Below are 22,095 nucleotides of genomic sequence, written 5' to 3'. Positions count from 1 at the left end.
TCCTGTCGCCAGTATCCTTACCACCAGGGATTCTGTGGCGGGGCTGCCGCCATGGAATCTCAGGAGGTAAGGATGCACAAAATACCGCAGGCGGTGTTAGGTGGACTGCCGGGTCTAAGGTATTTTACCTTCGGTCAGGGGGTCCTACCACCCTGGTGGTACAGGTGGTGAACTGGCTGCTATACAGCCAGTTCACTGCCATTGTCAAAATTTGGCGGTCCTGTACTGCCACGCTGTCGGCGGTCTGGCTGCCACCGCCGCCGTGGCGATGCAGGACTGCAAGGTCATAATGACCCACCAAATCTTTACAAATTTATATCTCAAAGTCTAATGATTATATTTTGGTTGTTTTGGTCTTGTTGTACTCAGATAAATATTCTCTATTTTACTAAACCTGTGTGGAATATTTTTGTGGTGTTTCCATGGTGATACTGTGTGTGTGTTGCACAAATACTTCACACATTACCTCTTAAGTTAATCTGGACTGCTCTGTGCCAAGCTACCAGAGGGTGAATGCAGGTTAATTTAGGGCAGGTGTCTCCAACCAGTCAATCACGAGCTACCAGTAGCTCCCATACCCCTTCAGAGTAGCTCACAGCCTTGTGTTCATTTTTAAATAAGCACAGGATAACATTTTCCCTTTTAAAGTTAAGGGAAGGTTGTGTTTATTTCACATTATTATCGTCAGGCTGCAGATAACAGGGTCTGATAAGGAGCAGTGCTTGATTTAGACTTATGACCTATGGTGAGGTGCGGAGGTGATGAATTGAAGCACTAAGGATTTAACTCTTAAATAAAAGTCCTTGTTTACTCAGTATTGGGGGTGAGAATAACATGGTGTTTCTCAATGCTTTCAAATCAGAGAAAATTAAAATGAAAAGTTACCTTATGTTTAAGTTAACTTTCATTTTAATTTACTCAATTTCTTTTTTCAAAATGTTGCATTTACAAACAGCAGGCCTCTTGCTACCAGTGGAAAGTAGAACACTGCCATATTTATAACTGAAAAATAATCATTTTTTAAATGGGAGAAATTTAAATTGCAAAGAATTGTTCCACATTATGAACAATTTGCAATTTAAATGTTTCATTTAATAAAATGTATGTATGGTTGTGGTATACATGTAATGGTGCCACACATGACGAAAGGTTTGTCCTGTACCACAAGTACATTTGACACAGGCTCTCTGTTACCTATACACATATATCCCATTAATATGCACACATGTTTATACATCTCTAAAGACCAAACTCTCACTGACACACCTATGTGTCACAGGGCTTCTAGTCAAAGTATTTTGTACACAACATAATATCTGGCTCTATGGACATTAGGCTTGAAGTCAAGGAAGCTGGATGTGGAGGGGTCTGGTAATAATGCACAAGTTGTTTAGCCTTCGTAGCTCACAATGATTTTCACAGATCAGAAGTAGCTCTCACTACAGATACGGTTGGAGACCCCTGATTTAGGGAGTGAACCTGACTTACCCTGACTAGGATTGTGGTCCTTACTTGGACAGAGTGCATACCTCTGACCAACTAAAGACCCAATTTCTAACAAGTAGTGCTTCATTCCCATTGTGAAACAGAGTTATTTCTTATTCTCCTTCAGGCAGAGCATACAGAACTAAACATCTTGAAGGTTTACTATGCACATCCAGTTGTTCTTCTGCATTGCTGTGAGTACCTCAGATAAAGTCATCATTTTAAAGGTATACTGGTGCAGGATCCTGCTTAGATCCTGCAGATCCAGGAAGAGTTGGAGACTCTTTTTTCCTCACAAGAATGTAATGCAGAGTAGAATCCCTGCCCCCTTTCTGTAGGTGGGACCAGTTTGATAATTCTTAAAGAGAATTACCACCTTATCTCCAACTAATGTTCCCGGGATGCCAGCTAAGACAGAGGTAACCTGATGGTTGAAGATGTAGCTGCTGAGAGCACAGCAGTTCCTCACCACGGGAAGGGCCCATGCATTTTATATATAGTGATTTAGTAGTAGCAATGCCTGGAAAGCTTTTATAATTTTTTTAAGGAAAGACGCCCCTGAGCTGGAGCCAAGATGAGCTGCAGGGCATATGGACAACTCTGGAACTGGGATTGTACCCCCTGTCCTTTCTTTGCTATAATGCACTGGAGAAGAGCAGAGCCCACTCCAGGTTTTGGGTTCAATAGACTCCCTTCTGTAAAAAATTGAAAGGGCTTTGTCATCTGTAAAGGTGGAGGATAGTTAACCAAAAACACTTGGATGGTACTCTTGAACTGCTGGATGATCTTGCTGGTGTGGTTCCAATCAAGTTATTCATCAAGGTAGATTACTTTATCCTGGGCTTCTGTTTCAGGTCTGAAGACTTGGACAATTATGCCCAGCTTGGCCAATGTTTATGCTCCTGGTGGCAATGTTGATAGGATCCCTGGTCTTCCTCAATATCTGCTCCTTTAATTTCTTCACCTTGGCACAGTCCAGGAGCAAGGTAGCACAGCATCTGAACTCATACTAGAGCTGGCACTGGCATCTGCTAGGAGCAATCTCCAGACTGATAAATCTTTTATCACCAGATAATTTTTCTCTTTGGCAATGTGGGAGGACATTGCTTTTTACCCTTCATGGATGCTACCTTCGCCATCACATACCAGTGGCAGCTGGTGAAGTTTGTAAGTGGTGGAGCATAATGCCCTGCTTTAAATCGCACAGACTGGATCACAACACCCATAATAAGGCTCAAGGGTCATTAGCCTAAACATTAAGATAAATTGCACCCAGTGCAACAAATGAAAATAGGCCAGCTGCCCCCTGATTGGGGAATGAAAAAGCAGCCATATATAGGGTACAATAGGTCCCTCATACACCTGCACCAATGGCAGCCATGGTCCTTACTTGACTGGGGCCTTGTGTGCGAGGGATAAGGCTGGGGTTCACATGTATATATGTAAGAGTAACGTGTTTCTTTCTGCATGTGGGAAGGGATAGAGAATGAGGAAGAAGGTGATTGTAAGTGTAGCAGGGATAGAGCTCTCTGCAAGTGAGCCTAGGTGAAAGCTCTTTCCATGGAAGTTGAATGGAGGTTTTCTTTATGTTAGGCTAGAGATAGGGGAGGTACGTAGCCCCATTACAATTGTTAACACTAAACTGCAACTGGGGTTGACACATGTGAAACTACTGGACTCCTTCTTCAGGCCAGTTAGTTTTTCCCCAGCTTAGAAACACTATCAAGTGGACTAGCCTATGAGTGAAGGGAAACCCAACACAGTGTGATCAGCCTGACCAATTATCACTTTCCTAAAGGCCAGTCCAGTCAACAACTTTTCTTTAGCTGCTCATTGTTCTGAATATTGTATTCTCATGTATGTTATTTCCTAAGATGAAACCCTAGAGTCAAGCTGGCAACTGGATATCAGCAGGGCAGGACAGTGGGGACCATGTCCGAGAGCACTGCCTGCTTAAGCATGGACCCTGCCCGATCCTGCAGTTCCATGCCCTATATGTGAAGAGACTTTAAAGTAGTCAACAGCACTGGCCTTCAGGCCAGTGTCTCACACAGGACAGGTCTCAGGTAACAATGTACTCACCAGGAAACTAAATCTTCGGGTTCCATCCCAGACTTCTCCTGAGACAAAGAGGGTCATAAAAAAAATGGTGGGTGGAACCCACACTAAGTTTGGGTCCACCTACTTCATTTTTGACCCCGCCCTGTCACCTTTGCACCTGCAGTCTATGCCCTAGGAGGAAGAAGACAACTCCCCAGGGCACTCCACTGAAAACTGGCCATGTAGCACTCGCGACATAGGCTTACTGGTTTTTATGACAAGGGAGTGTAGATTATTACCTGGGATCTGTGCAGTACCACCCTAAAAATACAGACAGTTTTGGTTACAAAATCTTGCTCTGTTTTTTACTTTACTGGTGCAGCCAGGTAGTGAGTGGCAAGCTGCTAGCAAGCCTTCTCTTTTTTTCTCATGTGGTTATGGGACATCCACAATGCCCCCTGTCTACCAGCTGCCACTGCCATATTCTAAGCTGGTGGATTTTCAAAGCAAAAAGATTGGACAGTACCTGGAGGTTGGTATGTAGTATACAATAATTTTGAGACAGCAGGTTTGGAAAAAGACAACTTCAGAATCTTTGGAGCCTTTCTGAAGAAAATGTGCCTACTAAGGCATCGTGCTTTTGTTCTCTTTCAGGGATGCTGGTGTCACAAAGGACAATGCTTGGCAATTATTATATGCAGCTGGACGCTGTTCTGCGTGGTCACTGGTACTGGCCTCCGGATCAGTGCCTAGGTCATGTTCAGGTCTTGAAGTTGAGCTCTTTTACAGGCAAGTCTGCAAAGCAATTACCTATTCTGGAAGGCCACCAGTGTAGCCAGGAGTAAAGCTAGGCTGGTAACTGGACCAGAGTTGGAAATTCTGTCTCAGTAAGAGGGGACAAGAGTATAAGGATCATCTGGTCTCACAAGCTATGCCAGGGTGAGAGCTGTACATGGGAAGCAGGAGCTTCACCAGAAGAGTCAAGAGCTGCACTGAAACTTGGGTCTCTGCTCTTTAACTCAACGCTCAGACGTTAAAAAAGGATTCTTAGATAAGTATAACTGGGCAGTACGTATGCATATTCTGGAGCCAGATCCTTGGGGGTTGAGCAGTGTATGGCATCTCTTCCAACTTCTCCTGGGTTGAAGGACTGGATAAATCCATCTTGTCCACCATGTCATCCACAACCGTTGAATAATGGACAGTCAGGGGAGAATCCACTATGGATAGTGTGCTGAAGAGATGGTTCGCTGGTAACAGCACTGACTCCTAAGAGTTAAACTGATGTGCTGGAGGAACATTATTGACTTCTCTTAGGACAGAGTGACGAGAGGAGGTAGAATCCCGCTTCAGCTTCTTATGCTTCTTCTGTGATTTTGACTTTGCCTTACCAGATGAATTTGACTGTGAAGAATACCTGCGCAGAAATGGCTTCAAGAGTGGGGATGGGTCCACACCCTTGACTAGAAGAAGGAGCAGGACTTACATGAGTGACGTGACTTCTTTGTGTGTTCAGTGAAGTAGCTTTGCTTCATGGTCCCAGATCGCCTTCAGGTTCATGAACAAAAATTGTTCACGCTTCTTAGAATTGATCTGAGCTCATGCATCAGAGGCAGACCTCATGTGAGTCAGTCACAAACATCTGTTTCCAACATTAATGGCACGGTTTGAACCTTGTAATCTTCTGTGGCAACATCGGTCCCTTGCACTCTGGTAAAAGATACTGGAAGGCATTTGTCAACTGACAAAAGAAAGCAGAGCTCCAGAACCACGTTTAAAAGTATGGAAAGAAAGAAATAGGATACAAGAAACACGTGGATACAACAAACGTGTAGGTGACCTTATGGATCTGATGGACTAGATATAATGAATGATCATACAGAAATTCTGTGTTTCACAATACATAAACCCAATTCAAACCCAACAGTCATAATAATTAACAAAGACAGAGAACAGCAAAACCTCTCAACAGCTACAGATCATTTGATACCCACACCAAGAGTGCCATAAAGAAAAGAAAACACTAGGATACAGATCTATTAAGCACTTACAGTTAGTTAGCGCTTAGAAGGTATTCCAGTCAGTAATGAAGATCCTATTTTCTCATTCCAGTTACTATATGTGGTGAATGATATAATAGGATAATAAAGATGCATACTTACATGTAGGAGTTGGAGGTAGTAAGCGTCTCTTGGGTGACTTTTTCGTGTCATAAAATATCTGTGAGTCATCTTCTTCAAATAAGCCATTTGGGTGATGATAACCTTTTGGTCTTTCATAATCAACATCAATGCCTTGATATCTGTCATGATAATCATATGTTTGCCTGGGTAAACAAAAATATTTCATACAATATAAGATTCAATATGACTTCATTTTGTCACAGACATAGACAAATTATGGACCTTTCTTTTTTTGGGCATCCCTGCCAAATACCACACATCAGGTGTCAGACTAAAGCATTTTAGTTCTGGTGTATCCATCACTACAATAACTTGCATTTGTCACACAAACTACAGCTCCTGGGACCGAATATGCTGTGCAATGAGGTGCTGTAGGATATAACTAGGGCAGCCAGCGCACTTAGACTTTCCCTGCCTTGTTGGCTGCCTAGTTGCAATTATCAGCTCACCCAGCGGGAACAGGAGGTGAGCGTTGCTATGGGGGCTAAGAGTCACTCTTATTTAATGGTCTTTGCAGCTTCTACTTTGCTTTCATTAAACAAACTGAGCTGTGACCAGGCCTGGGCTCTCTAAAGTTGTCACTAAATACAACATAAACAGGCAGGTTCTGGGCTCAGCCTCACATGACTCTGGCACCTTCTGTTGCTTCCCAGGCAAGCACAATTGATTTACCTAGACAGCAGCTCTTGGTTGTTTTTTCCTGCTGTACTATGCCTGTGCTGACAAGGTGGTGCCACAAGATCCTCGCAGTGCTCTGTGAAGCAGGCATGCCTCTGGACAGGGAGCGAGGTGGAGGACTTTTTACCCACTGACAGCAGCATTAAGGCATAAGGTGCAGAGCTTTGCACTTCAAGCTCCAAGATTAGAAGCTTCTATTGTGAGGACTGACTGGTGCCCTGATCCAATCCGCAGAGCAGGTCAGTCACTAGAGGAGGAGGGTCACCCAAGATTTTAATTCTAAAGAGGCTCTGTGGTGTACTCAGCCTCCGTACCTGCTGTCAGAGCAGCAAGTTGGCAGTTCCAACCTCAAGGACAGAGCACAGAGCTTCTGATTGGATCCCCAGGTACATAGGAGTCTAACTGTCTTGTAACCTTGTATCTCAACTGAGGACCAAATAATGCTATGCAGAAAACTCCTGAAGCACAGGTAAGGTCACTTGCTGCTTTTTTGGCCACTCTACCCATCAGTCATTGGGTACCAGCAGTGAGAAGGAGTCAGAGGTGTGATGAGTGCAGCAAGGTGAGAAGGTATGTGCATAAGAGCAAAGTGCATATGTGAGGGCAGCAGAGTGATCGAGTAGGGGGCGATTCATGAGGTAGGATCAGAGTTCAGGGACGCAATTCATTGTTGAGACAAATTGACAATGACTATGGAGTTAAACTGGCAGGAGCAGAATGAGATGATAAAGTGGCAGGGTAGGGACAGCAAATGGAAAAACTAAGTGTAGGGTACAGCAGAGTCAGTATGAGTAGAGTGTAAGAGCAGAACAAGAGGGTACAGTCTGGAAGTCCGGCATGGTGAGAGGCTAAGGATAAAGAGAGGAAGTAGGAGCCAAGGAGGCAACAGGGTTAGGACACTATAGATTATGCGGAGTGTGAGGGGGTCGGAGCAGACTAGGTGCAGCAAGAGAGTAGGGTTGCTTACAAATAAAGAACAGATTGAGGGAGATATGCAAGGTGAGTGCTAAGACAGAGACATGGGTAAGAAAGAAGTGAGGAGTAGGACACAATAAAATGGAAATGAGAGTGTTACGATTGGGATTCCACACACCACCACAAACGAAGATGGAGGTTTCACTCATGCTTTATTTGTTGGTAGAACACAGAGCCCCCTTTGCCAGCCTCCAGTCCCCTGCCAGCCTCTGGGTAACTTGTTACAGAACCCTCAGCTAGCCATTCCAATCACTGGAATGCTCAGCCTGTCGCACGCTGAGAATGCCACAGGTACAACAGACAGCAAGGGGATAGCAGCAGAATGAAGGGAAGCAATAAAATGACGATGTGACACAGAATGACAGGCCATCGGCAACGTGAAGGTGTAGTGGCAGAATCAGCGGGTAGAGTAGAATGAGGGGTAGGGCATACTGAGAGGGTACGCAGTCTGATCGGGTAAGAGGAGAGTAACATAAATAAGGCATAATTCAATGGACAAGCCTGGTACGGGAAGTGTGTGAAGAGACAGGGTTAGAGATAGCAGTTGGTGCGTAAAAAGTTTAAAACAGTGAGTTGTGACGAGGGTGAATGCAGTTTAGGAAATGGGGGGCAGAGTAGGTGCAAAATGAGAGGATATGAGCGCGTGTCAATGAGTGTGGAGCTGGAGTGGAGTGAGGAGTTAGGAACAGAGGGGAGAGTAGTAGTAGATGTGCTCCCTGAGACATGTGCCTTGTCCTGAGAGAATATGTACCTGCTTAAGACACTAGTCATGTTTGGAAGTGGCTCTACAATAACTCTGTGGCATGGCTGGGCAAACTAATGGATCGGAGAAAGGCAGAGTGAGAGAGCAACAAGTCTCTTGCCCCCGACATTGTTCCTTATGCCACTGTGAATGCACATTACAGTCTGGATATTGTGGGTCTATGCATGCTCATTACATCATGACACTATTTACACATGCATTCTCTGGGTCCAGTAATACTTTTAGAGCCAGCTGTCAATGATGCTTATATTGTCTGTGGTTACATGGAAGTTGGTAGTTGGATGAGCTTGGATGGTTACAGTCGACAGGAGGGAGGATACGAAGCCTACCTCTTTAAAAAAGCAAGGAACTCCACATAGCACCTTGTGTTTATGCTCCTCCGTTTGATTGATGGAAGACCACTGTGCTTGCTATTGTGAAGTCTCAACAAGGCCAGTAAGGGGTATGCTATTGTGAAATTTCACTAGGGCCAGCAAGGGGTTGTTCTGAGTGTTTTTAGTGGTACCAACATCTGGACTGTGCCTCCTACGGAGCGACAAATGAAGGATTGCCCAGGACATTTAGTAGAGGAAAGAGAGGTGTCACTCAAAATGTCACACATAAGATGTAGCAATGTCAGGCAAAAGTACACCTCAAAAAAAGAAATGTCCAACATAACTAATTGAGTGCTTTGCAGCTCTTTTTGGGCAGTAAAGCTACTAAATGTACAAGCTAGTTAATCTTCAGTAATGATTTTTCTAGTGGATACTCTACCTTCAGATTCTTTACCTCTTGAATCTCCTCGAAGTGCAGACTGGATCTGGAAAAGTTGAAATCTCTCCTGCGCTGGTAGGTGGCACTCAACTTCACATCAATGCCTGGTATCACACCGGACCTTGCATCATAGTCATATATGTCAAATAAGCGCTACTCCTGTGCCCTGCCATCATAGGCGCAGACCACACCAACAAGACCGATAATTCTAGATCAGGATCCCAAAACTAAAGTGGAACTTAATTTGATGTAACTCTGCCCATTCCTCAGTACCGAAAAGTGGTGAGAAGTCTACAGGTGGATAGAGTATCGATCAGAAAGACTTACAGAAGGTAAGTATTTTGTTCTTCGGATGGGTACTTCTACCTGCGCATTCCTAATTTCATATATCAATAGCCAAGCAGTATTTCTCCTAAGGTGCTTCTAAGAAGATAATCAAACCAAAATGTCATGCAGAGCAGATCTGGTACAATGGCCACACCTGCAGTCTTCAGCGTCAAAGCAAATATGCGAGGTAAAGGTGTGGACCAAAGCCAATATCACAGCCTGACAGACGTCCAGGACCAGAACACCCTTGTACAGCCAAGACCTCTTCCCCGTGGCTGAATGGGCCCTGTGCTCTCAGGAGACTTCTTTTTGGCAACAGCGTAACAAGTCTTAATACACAACACAACTCATCTAGAAAGCATCCTCTTCTGAATGGCTGTGCCCTTCTTGGCACCTGTACAGATGATGAGGATAGACAACTAATCCAGTCATGTGCTTTGATGTTTTTCTGCTTCCAAGGCCCTAATAGCATTCAGTTATACATTCTAATTGCATAGTTTGCTCATTATTTCATTGGCCATTCTCATTCTATAGTGTGATGCTTTAATATAGGTTCATAGTGGATCAACAAGTTATGTATTCAATATCATGAATTATAAAGTACAGTACTCTTTTGCAAATGGGTAGAAGAAATTCACACATTTCCTTTTACACCTTAGATGACAAATCTTGAAGCCTGTTCTCATAACAATGCTGAGAAATCGTATAGAAGACAGATGCACAGGTATCCCAACTGAGAGGATCTCTAGGTTTCTAAGGAAGCATCCAAGATGCAAATGGTCTCCTTGAAGATCGCGCACTGGAGTACATTGGTGCTATCATCTACTTTCTCAAACAAAGCACAACAGAACAAAGATCGAAACTAACCTTGTCTGCTGCTGCCTGAGAAACACTGAAAAGCTGGGAGTGAAATGTAAATGTGTAAAAAGGCTATGTATGAAACTTATTTATATGGCACTGTTGCATTAATATGAAGGGAGGGATTCTGATACAGATTGATCTCATCAATGGTTCAACTTATTGATCACCATTGAATATGTCACATTTTTTTCTTGAATTTACAGGCATCGTATTTTTTCTTTTCGCCATTATTTTTATTTCTGAAATAATACTAATTCATATATTCTGCAAAAGGACCAGGCTTTAAAATTTAATACAGCTGGTTAAAATACACAGTGTAGATTTCTTGCGTTTGTCCATCTTTTGGTAAAATGGTCCCCAGAGCTCAGTAATTAATATAAACTTGCAGTTTCTCACATGAATGATTGTTATCCAATATGCATTATCTCCAGGTAAGTTGTGAAAGGTGCATGAATCACAGCCTATCTGACTTTCCTGCCCTTGTTGGCAAGCTGGTTCATAACTCTGCTTGCCAGTTGAATCTGAAAGTCTAACTGGGCCATATTAACAAGTGACTTCTAAAGACTATCATGTGGCCTGTCCACATAAAAGCTGGGAGTCCCACAAGGATGCAAGTGAAAGAGCTCATCCACCTCCTCCTTGGTGGAAGGAGGAGGTGGATAGAAAGTTGGCAGGGTGATCGAAAGTCCTATGTGAAACAGGATGACAAACTTCAAAATAAAGAAGACATTTGTCCTGAGAATCTACTCATCCAAGGCTAAAAAGGAGAAGACAAAAAGACAAAGCCCACATGCAACTCGCTAATCAGCCAAGCAGAGGTGATAGCAATGAAAAACACTGTGGGCCTTATTACAACTTTGGAGGAGGTGTTAGTCCGTCCCAAAAGTGACGGTAAAGTGACGGATATACCACCAGCCGTATTACAAGTCCATTATATCCTATGGAACACGTAATACGGCTGGTGGTATATCCGTCACTTTACCGTCACTTTTGGGATGGATTAACACCTCCTCCAAAGTTGTAATCAGGCCCTTAATCAGAATTCAAAAGCTGCAGCAGGCAACTACGCATAGGCTAAAACTTCAGACCCTATCATAAAAGTGAGCACTGAGTGAAGGTCCCACTGAAGAAAAGAGAAATAAAGAAGATAGATCATCTCTAACTGAGCTGACTTCCAGACCTTGCCAGGCCAACAAAAGCGCAAAGTGCAGTACATCCATAAGAGGCGATCAGTTCCGGAGGAAGACTCCCCCCCACTTACACATCAGAATCATATTCAGAATTTCTAGAACCCTCTGGGAAAGCCGATAATCTCTGAGAGATGTCATTTCCAACACCACCGAAAAAGAAGAGGCATTGGGAGATTTCCAGGTAACTTGGGAATTTTGATGAAAAACCCCAAGCTGAACATCTATGATGCAGATGAACCCAAGTTGTCCAACAGCAGCTGTGGATAGTCCCCGTTCCACAGCCAGTCGTCAAGGTATGGGAATATGCATTCCTGGCAACAGCAAATTGGTAGTGGGTGGAGAATACCATAAAATGCAGGTATCTCCTGTGCGAAAGCAGGAATGGTATGTGAAAACAGGCATCCTGCAAGTCGATGGACACCATCTAGTCTTCTATCTACAGAGCCAACAGAACCTGAACAATGGACAACATCTTGAATTTCATCAGGCGGAGGAAGGAGTTCAAGACCCAAAGGTCTAGAAAGGGATGAGGCCCACTGCCCTTCCTGGTGACAAGAAAGTAACAAAAGTAAGGTCCCTGCCCGATCCTGGCTCTGGAACAAGTTCCATGCTCCCTTGCTCAGCAGAATCAAGATTGCCTACATCAGAGTGCGAGCATGAGCCACCAAAGTACTAGAGGACAGAGAAATTATTGGGGAAACTCATGGAAAGGAAGAGTATAGCCCTGCTCTACTATCATCCTAGAAATCTGTCATGATGGTGCGCCAATCCGACAGATGGTAATTCAGCCTCCCTCTCACAGGTCGCATGTCTTCCCTTGGGAATGAGCCAAAGTGGTTTTGGGGGTCGTGTTGGAAAGGAGGAGGAAGACAGCTGCTGCAGTCTGTAATGAACACTTGAGCCACGGCAGAGGCAGCAGAGGATGGCCAGAGGGAAAGAATCATATCCCATCCCTGCTTGAAGCTCTCAGGGGTGAAACGGGTCTTAACACCACATGGGCAAGGGTCATCAAATAGCAGATTCATTTTGTTGGCCCAGACATCCATTTCAAATAGCATTAGAGGCCCCCATTGAGTATGCTACCGCGTCTACCATGTTTAATCCCACCTGAGAATTTGCTTAGCAGTATTCTGGCCATCAGGTATGAGCTCTGTAAAGTTGCCTCACAAGTGGCTGAGAAGATTTGACATGACTTTCCCTGCTGTCTCCACAGGTCGAGCGAATAGGGTGAAAGCAGTCTGGTCACATTTGTGGAATGAAGGGCAAGACTGCCAGCGGAGAACATTTTTTTTTTATGATCTCAAAATTTTCAGACTCGTAGTCCTGTGATCTACTTCGAGCAGGAAGAAACCAGGGCCACTACTCTTTACAGGTAAGGATTGGCAGTCAAAATTGTTTTGCCCACAAAGCAAAGTGTGATGTCAGCAGGACACTAGATGATTGATCACTGACTAGCCCAACGCAAATATGATGGGTTTCATCCCTGAGCACAATATGCTGGCTGAAAAAAACAGTGAGAATATGTGACTTGTTCTCTGCCCATGGGACCGGCCTTTGGCAGAAGAATGCAGCTTTAGTGAAGGGAGAGCAGTAGGGAGAGGCTGTGGAGGGTTGGCTGGTGCTGAGGGTGAGGGTGTACATATCAGGGGATGCACAGGTGGGAAACCTGCCGGCTCCATGAGGGATACCAGAGGAAGCCTAATGAAACAACACCAGAATCACCTGAAAAAAGGTGGAGGTTTGTGTGGGTTTAGAGCCAAGGGCAGGGAACTCTTAGACAACTGGAGGTGCCATAGGGCCTTAGGCTAGGCCCTAAGTCAGTGCCAAGGTGACATCAACAAGCTCATGCTCCAAAGAAGATGTTCTTTGGGAAACTTGATGAGAGCCTATAGAACTAAAGCAAGAGTGGGAACAGGAACGCTGCCTCGACTCCGACATATGGCCCTTATTGTGACTTTTCTTGGCTTTGTTCATTGAGTTTTTGGATGACTTACTGGTTTATGGTCAATAGGCAGACGTGGAGCAGAAATAGTTTTAGAATGAAGCCAGTCTTGGTGGTCATCAGAGGGATCCAAAATAAACAGTTTCACTTCTCGCTCCTTCATATACTTACTGTGCATAATGTCACATTTATCGTGCAAACTGGGGTTGTGCTTGGGTCCAGGCACCACAAATACACCTTGTAGAGGACTGGCACTGCTTAAACACAGATTTCCTGTAGAGAGACATCCAAAGAGAACATTCTGGAACTATGTCGAACTGCATGAGAAAAAAATAATTGATTTAAGAATGCAAAGGTGGAGCTTATACTGCTCCTGTGATGTACTGTCCAGTGAGGTACGCAGCACTGATGCAGAGTCAAATACAAATATCAGTGCTGGAGAGTTTGAGTGACTTTTCCAGATCCAATCTGGGGCCTCGAGGAGATTGAAGAGGAGAGGAATCTGCAGGTAGAAGTACACATAACAAAAAGTATTGTAATAGAAGAGAAATTATGAACATTTATGCACACATTTTCCTTATCATTGGATAAATGCATTTTTGTTATTTATTTTCTATTTTTGTGGCGACAGGGTAGTTTGATTGGATATCACATAGTTTTCTTTTAAAGTGTTCACGTGTTCTTAAAATTTTATCCTAAGCTTTGCTGGACATTGTCAGATGCTTCTCAAACCAGTAATTCATTTCCACTTCTATGTGTTGTCCAAGGAGAGAGATCCAAAGATATAGTGAACTTTCAGTGGGCACTTAAGCAATTAATAGGATTTTCCTTGGTATGCTTGTCCCACCCTATTCAAAGTGAGCTCTAGTAATGGCAGAAGAGAGGCATACATCTGGGAACTGAGTGGCAGAACACCACTATGGAAATATTTTAGACCTGTGCAGTGACAGGGATTTCCTGATGCATTTAATAGTTGGGATTGGGAAGATGCATGATTATATCCAGATGTAATCCTGGGATTACTAATACATCAAGGATTTACTTGTTGTGTGGGAACAACTATGATTCCCCATGCCCCCAGTCACGGATGAGCCACCTCAGTCATTCACCTCTGGCTTACCACGCATGGAGACAGGAGTAGGAGAGGTCGAAGGTTACTGTAAATTGTGATCTTCTTCTTCTCCAAGCCTCTATTTTCAGACACATTGAGTGGGATTGGCATGAACGGTTTCTTGGTCTTGGAGGGAAGTATGCAATCAACAGTACAGGGTCTTTGGAAAGTTAGAAAACTTTTAAAGCTTGCTAAGATTTGTTCTAGGGTGGGCATGAAGGCGTATTCAATGACACTCGTGTTTTGGTGTAGGTTCTACTTTTTAAAATCAATTTTCTTTGCAACATGTTTATCTTACCTGTTACCTGACAACATGCTGTCCTCTTCATAATACTCCTCACCACTGTAATATTCCTGCTCTCCCAAGTACGGATCCTCAGTGCTATAGTCCTGAAAGTCAGGGTCATCACAGAAAATAGCAGGCAAATTCCCATCACTTGACCTGTGATTAAATCATTTACAGGGAAAACATTTGCATTAACTTGCATCTTGACTGACTACATTTGTTATTACAAGGAATGCATTAAGTTAAGGTGCACTGCTAAAGTGAATTCCCTATGCAATGCTCAAGTCTGAAAAGTCGGTGATAAAAGTAGCAGACAATAAATAATTAACAATGCTCTGAAACCGTTTAATATATGAAGGTACTTGTTCTACTTTGTTGCGCTATAGGCTGGCAGCGTGTCTTTGTTCGAATTTGCAATTCACCGTTTCACTCTCTTGAGGAAGACACATTTAGGAAGGGTAAAGATGTTAATAGTAACACCTTTCATTTACAAGTATAGGCGCCAAAAAGAGATGTTAGGCACTGTATAAAATATTTTGTGAAATAATTATGTTGAAAAAAAATTACATCTTAGGACTCAGTAGAGGGTAACCGAGTGTCACAACACAGGAGAGGGAGCCATGATGTCATGGGCATGTGGGAGGGGTGAGCACTGAAGGTCAGAGTCTAGGAGAAGAAATTGAAAGTTGAGCTATTGGGGTTCAGATTTTGGGAGCTTGAATACTTGTTTACAAAAAAGCATTTTTCAGAGCTTTCTAAATGACATAAAGTCGGTATTACCTATTAAGTTAGTTAGAGTGTGTTCCCTGGACCCGGACCAATGCTCCAGGAGGCTCTGTTTTACAAGGAAGGCATACGTTGTGGGATGTTCAGTGCTGTTTTGGACTTAGTGGAGTATTCTTTTTTTAAAGGTGATATAGTTATCACTTAGGTGGGTAGGTTTATTGGCATGACGGGCTTTGTGTTTGCTACATATATTTAAATTCTACTTTGCAGAGGAAGTGAGCCAGAAAAAATCATCTGTAGATAATGGTGGCTGTCTTTTGAAACAGTGTAAAAGACTGTAGTTCCCATTCTTGTAGGCAAAGGAATTCCACCAAAATATCGTCCGCCCATTATTTTACGGTCAAAATACCATGACTACAAAAATATTACGGCCAAAAAGATCAAAGGTAAGTACATATATTGTTTGTCCTTCTGGCACAATAATATCAACGTTTCAAATACTGTTGATAGGTTCAAGGAAAAATTGAGGAGGGGTTTTGGGATGGACATTCTAATAGAAAAGAAATTCCCAGATTTGACTGCAACAATTGCTATACAGAAAATACATTTCTAATACCAGCACCATCCTAATAGTGAGACTACGGGTATCCAGCCCAGCCTTCAAGTAAGGCAAGCACAACATGTGGCCAATCACTGCTAATGTAGCACACTCTCACCGAAAACAATAGAGGCAAGTTATAACACTAAGGGCCTCATTACGAGTACGGTGGTCCGAGGACTGCCACACTCGTGTTGATGGTCGGACTGCCGCACTTCAGGCGGTCTGACTGCCCAATTACAACCCTGGCGGGCAGACCCGTCAGGGGACTGCCGTTGTAGGAGGCTGGCCTGGCTTTTAGTGCGTACCTGATGGTACTTACACCTTGTGCCAGGTCGAGTTATCCCTTATTAGTAGATTAGTAGTGTTCTAGCAGCTTAGGCTGATAGAGGTTGCTATAGCAGAGCAGCTTAGGCTGAACTAGGAGACATGCAAAGCTCCTACTATACCACTCATATCATATAGCACTATGGGCCTTATTACAACTTTGGAGGACGGTGTTAATCCGTCCCAAATGTGACGGATATACCACCTACCGTATTACGAGTCCATTATATCCTATGGAACTCGTAATACGGTAGGTGGTATATCCGTCACATTTGGGACGGATTAACACCGTCCTCCAAAGTTGTAATAAGGCCCTATATCATAAGAATCACAATACTCAGAGTTACTAAAAATAAAGGTACTTTATTTTAGTGACAATGTGCCAAAAATATCTCAGAGGATATACTCCCTTTGGAGGTAAGTAAAATACACAAAATATACCCACAAACCAAAATCAGGTAAGTAAACAGTTAGAAAAGTAGTGCAAACACTGTAGGATACAATATGATGCAATAGGCCTAGGGGCAACACAAACCATATACTCTAAAAGTGGAATGCGAACCACGAATGGACCCAAGGCCTAGTGTAGTGTTTAGAGGGTCACTGGGAGTGTAAGAAAACACTAAGGGTGTCCAAGATACCCAACCCCAAGACCCTGAAAAGTAGGAGTAAAGTTACCCTACTGCCCCAAAAACTCACTAAAGTCGTGATAGGAGATTCTGCAAAGACAACAACTGACTGCAAAGCACTGAAGACGGATTCCTGGACCTCAGGACCTGGAAAGGAAGGGGACCAAGTCCAAGAGTCACGCAAGTGTCCTGGGGGGCAGGAGCCCACTAAAACCCGGATGAAGGTGCAAAAGGGCTGCCTCCAGGTGGAAGAAGCTGAAGATTCTGCCACAACCGAAGATGCCAGGAACTTTTCCTTTGCACACTACATGTCCCACGGCGTGCTGGAGGATGCAGAGTTGTTTCCACACAGAAAGACCGCAAACAAGCCTTGCTAGCTGCAAAAGTCGCAGTTGAAGAAAATGGGTGCTTCCCGGGCCAAGGAAGGACCAGGAGGTCGCCCCTTGGAGGAGGAGACAGAGGGGCGCTCAGCAGCACAGAGAGCCCATACAGAAGCAGGCAGCACCTGCAGAAGCACTTGAACAGGCATTCAAGAAATCTGAGCACAGCGGTCATCTCAACACTACAAAGGAGGGTCCAACGAAGCCGGTGGTCAACTCAGCGAGTTGAGCAATGCAGGACGGAGTGCTGGGGACCTGGGCTATGCTGTGCATGAAGGGTTCCTTGCAAAGGTGCACAGAAACCCTAGCTGCTGCAGTTCACGCAGTACACAATATTACTGTCTGGCGTGGGGAGGCAAGGACTTACCTCCACCAAATTTGGACAGAAGGACCACTGGACTGTCAGGGTCACTTGGATCCAGCTCCTGTGTTCCAGGGACCACGCCCGTCAAGATGAGAGGGGACGCAGAGGACCGGTGATGCAGAGGTTTGGTGCCTGCGTTAGCAGGGGGAAGATTCCGTCGACCCACAGGAGATTTCTTCTTGGCTTCCAGTGCAGGATGAAGGCAGACATCCCTCAGAGCATGCACCACCAGGAAACAGTTGAGAAAGCCGGCAGGATTAGGCGCTACAATGTTGCTGGTAGTCGTCTTGCTACTTTGTTGCGGTTTTGCAGGCGTCCTGGAGCAGTCAGCGGTCGATCCTTGGCAGAAGTCGAAAAGGGAGATGCAGAGGAACTCTGGTGATCTCTTGCATTCGTTATCTGAAGAGAAACCCACAGAAGTAACCCTAAATAGCCCTCAGAGGAGGATTGGCCACCTAACCAGGTAAGCACCTATCAGGAGGGGTCTCTGACATCACCTGCTGGCACTGGCCACTCAGAGGCCTCCACTGTGCCCTCACACCTCTGCATTCAAGATGGCAGAGATCTGGGGCACACCCCTGAGGTGGTGATGGACAGGGGAGTGGTCACTCCCCTTTCCTTTGTCCAGTTTCATGCCAGAGCAGGGGCTGGGGGATTCCTGAACCAGTGTAGACTGGCTTATGCAAGAAGGTCACCATCTGTGCCCTTCAAAGCATTTCCAGAGGCTGGGGGAGGCTACTCCTCCCCAGCCCCTAACACCTATTTCCAAAGGGAGAGGGTGTAACACCATCTCTCAGAGGAAATCTTTTGTTCTGCCTTCCTGGGACTTGGCTGGTCAAACCCCAGGAGGGCAAGAAGCCAGTCTGTGGGTTGGCAGCAGCGTTAGCTGCGGTGAAAACCCCAGGGAGCTAGTTTGGCAGTACCCGGGGTCCATGCTGGAGCCCGGGGGATACATGGCATTGGCACCCCAATACCAGATTTGGCATGGGGGGACAATTCCATGATCTTAGACATGTTACATGGCCATATTCGGAGTTACCAATGCGAAGCTACATATAGGTATTGACCTATATGTAGTGCACATGTGTAATGGTGTCCCTGAAAAATGTGGGGGCACCTTGGCTAGTGCCAGGGTGCCCTCACACTAAGTAACTTTGCACCTAACCTTCACTAAGTGAGGGTTAGACATATAGGTGACTTATAAGTTACTCAAGTGCAGTGTAAAATGGCTGTGAAATAACATGGACGTTATTTCACTCAGGCTGTAGTGGCAGTCCTGTGTAAGAATTGTCTGAGCTCCCTATGGGTGGCAAAAAGAAATGCTGCAGCCCATAGGGATCTCCTGGAACCCCAATACCCTGGGTACCTAGGTAGCATATACTAGGGAATTATAAGGGTGTTCCAGTGTGCCAATCAGAATTGGTAAAAATGATCACTAGCCTGCAGTGACAATTTTAAAAGCAGAGAGAGCGTAAGCACTGAGATTCTGGTTAGCAGAGTCTCAGTGACACAGTTAGGCACCACACAGGGAACACATTTAGGCCACAAACTATGAGCACTTGGGTCCTGGCTAGCAGGATCCCAGTGAGACAGGCAAAAACAAACTGACACACAAGTAAAAATGGGGGTAACATGCCAGGAAAGATGGTACTTTCCTACAGCCGTCCCCACTGGGAACATGGTTCTCAACAGCATAATGGCGGTCAGAGTTGTACTCAGAGCGGCTATGAACTCAGTACTGCCTGACTGATTACAACTCCCTTACTGCTAGCCTTTCCATGGCGGTCCGACCGTCATGGAAAGGCTAGTGGTAAGCATGTGCTGGGGGCCACAGCACCATTTAAATGCGCACTGTCTGCTTTGCAGACAGTGCACATTCCAAGGGTGCTGGTAGGCCCCCTCTGTGCTACGATATAGGACTCAGCTCCCTTAAGGTCCTATATCATAGCACCGTTTCTGCAGGACTGACTGGTGGGAATGCTCTGCCACATAACAGCCCACCTGAGAGACCTACACTGGCTCCTCATCAACAAGAGAATCACGTTCAAACTCCTCACCCACGCTCACAAGGCACTGCACAACACCGGACCAGAATACCTCAACAGATGGCTCTCCTTCTACACCCCGACCCAACAGCTTCACTCCACTGACCTTGCCCTCACCAACGTCCCACACATCCACAGAACGACCGCCAGTGGCAGATCGTTCTCCCACCTCGGCGCCAAGACGTGGAACACTCTTCCCACCCACCTGCGACACACACAGAATCTACTTACCTTCAGGAGATATCTCAAGACATGGCTGTTCGAGCAGTAGCCGCCCCCCTACCCTCAGTGCCTTGGGACCCTCACGGGTGAGTAGTGCGCTTTACAAATACTCTGATTGATTGATTGATTATAATGTTTCTGCCGTTCTGCTCTTCGGCTTGGCGACAGCAAAAAAGTGTGTTTAATCCGCTTTTCCATATCTAAAAATGATCTGTAATCCTTTGTGGAGGTAAATGCATTTTTCATCTATTGGACCACAATCAGACACTTTCACACCCACTTAGACCCTCTCACATCCACTCTCACATCCAGACAGACACTCTCACAGCCACTCTCACACCCAGACACACCCTTTCACACCTATTCTCACACCCAGAGAGACGGGCAGTGGGGCCAACTCCTGGTGCACACAGACACAGGCCTGAAGTAACTATAACTCACGCCCTCACCATGCACTGCTAATTACCCCAGATATTACAATAAAACATCAATGAATCATTAGAAGTCAAATTACTTAGGAAAAACCTGTGCATGGCAGGGGTACGAGTTACCTTAGGCTGCAAGTTATAATTACTTGAAATAACTCTAACTATACCTGATGATTTTTTCTGGTTTTGTGTGAGTAAATTCAGAACCTATAACGTCCCTGTAACAATTGGTTTTTGAAGTGGTATAAAAAACAAATATATATATATATATATATATATATATATATATATATAGAGAGAGAGAGAGAGAGAGAGAGAGAGAGAGAGAACTATTAGATAGTATAATGAATGCTATGTTTTATTTTTTAAATATTACATGTATGTAGGAATATATTAAATCATATTTTTCATTTATTTTGAAACCCTAAACATTGCTCAAAGTAATTAAAAACATAACTTAAAGCCAAGTTTGTTACAATTAAATAAATAGGAAAATGTTTGCAGGGTTAGGTGATTTTTAATTTTAAGTAATTTCTAAATCATAATTTTTGCATGTTTAATTATTTTTCAGTTATTTCACTATTGTATAGGTACTGGGACATATTGTTTGTTTGGGCGGAAGTGTTTTAATTAAAATATACATTTTGTGTTAATTGAGTATTATATTAATAGTGTTGCATTTATTAATTGATGATTGTTTACATGTTTATCTGTAAGTATTACTTTCATTATGTTTTCATATGTGGGAGGGTTATTTACTTAAAGATAAGTCAAAATGTACATTTATTGTTGGTTTTGTAATTGTTATAACGATTTATATTAATATTACACTGTCCATAATGTTTGTTTTTGTTTGTTGGTACTGGATTTAGAATAGTAAATGTGACCCAACCCCTCAAAATATATGCACCCTCCCCAATGATTTTAGGAGTGGGTTTAAAATAGTAAATCTGATCACTCAAAATGTTTGTTGGATTAGAGATAGAATAGTAAATCTGCCAAACTCCAAATACATGCACTTTCCTCTGTGTGATGGACTGAAGTTAAAATAGTAAATCTGCTCCCACCCTCCAAGCATACACATTTTCCCCAGTTCCCCAGTTTGCCCCAGTTCTAGTTAGAGCAGAGCTAGAATAGTAAATCTGATCCTCAAACATATACACTTCCCTCATTGTCAGATGGGCTGGATTTAAAATGTTTATCTACCCACCCATAAATATATGCACTTTCCCATCATATGGTGGAGTGGAGTTACAATAGTAAATCCACCCCTCAAAGAATTGCACTCTCCCCAATGTTAGCTGGACTGCAAATAGAATATTAAATGTTACCCTCTCCCCCCAAATATATGTACTTTCCCCAATGTTTGTTGGACTTGGGTTACAACAGTCATTCAACAACCCCTTCCCTCTTAATGTATTTTATTTAATGTTTGTTGTTTTGGACTTAAAGTAATTTATTTTAAATATTTTTAATTTATACTATTTTTCTTATACAATAGGGTTAGATTTGTAAATAGGACTTCCTTTTGATTTTGTTGACATATTTTCAGTACAATACATTTAAATTGTTCATTATTATTTTTCAAATATTTTTCCTTTTTCTATTTTAAAGTTATTAGCTTTTTTTAAATGCTCTAACAATTTTATAAATAGTTTGTGCTATACTTCATTTAAAAGATTATTAGAACTGTTTAGTAATTTAGTCATTTTTATTTATATTTCTTAATTAAAATGTTTAACTATCTATATTTAAATTGTTGTTTGTGTTTAAAATGTAGCC

General features: G+C 43.6%; 1 protein-coding gene across 2 annotated transcripts in view; it reads right to left on the bottom strand.

Annotated features, from left to right (window-relative positions):
- Positions 1–22,095, bottom strand: part of CACNA1D (calcium voltage-gated channel subunit alpha1 D) — a 1,248,477-nt gene that overhangs the window by 70,904 nt on the left and 1,155,478 nt on the right. For both annotated transcript variants that reach the window (XM_069206436.1, XM_069206437.1), the window contains exons 43-44: positions 14,607–14,750; positions 5,688–5,851 (exon numbers count right to left, since the gene is read on the bottom strand). In XM_069206436.1, the coding sequence (XP_069062537.1) occupies positions 5,688–5,851; positions 14,607–14,750 (308 nt within the window). The remainder of the gene's footprint in view (positions 1–5,687; positions 5,852–14,606; positions 14,751–22,095) is intronic.

This window comes from Pleurodeles waltl, chromosome 9, assembly GCF_031143425.1.
Source record: "Pleurodeles waltl isolate 20211129_DDA chromosome 9, aPleWal1.hap1.20221129, whole genome shotgun sequence".
NCBI classification, from domain to species: domain Eukaryota; kingdom Metazoa; phylum Chordata; class Amphibia; order Caudata; family Salamandridae; genus Pleurodeles; species Pleurodeles waltl.
The sequence above is the reverse complement of the archived record's forward strand: the minus strand, read 5'-3'. Positions and strand labels throughout refer to the sequence as shown.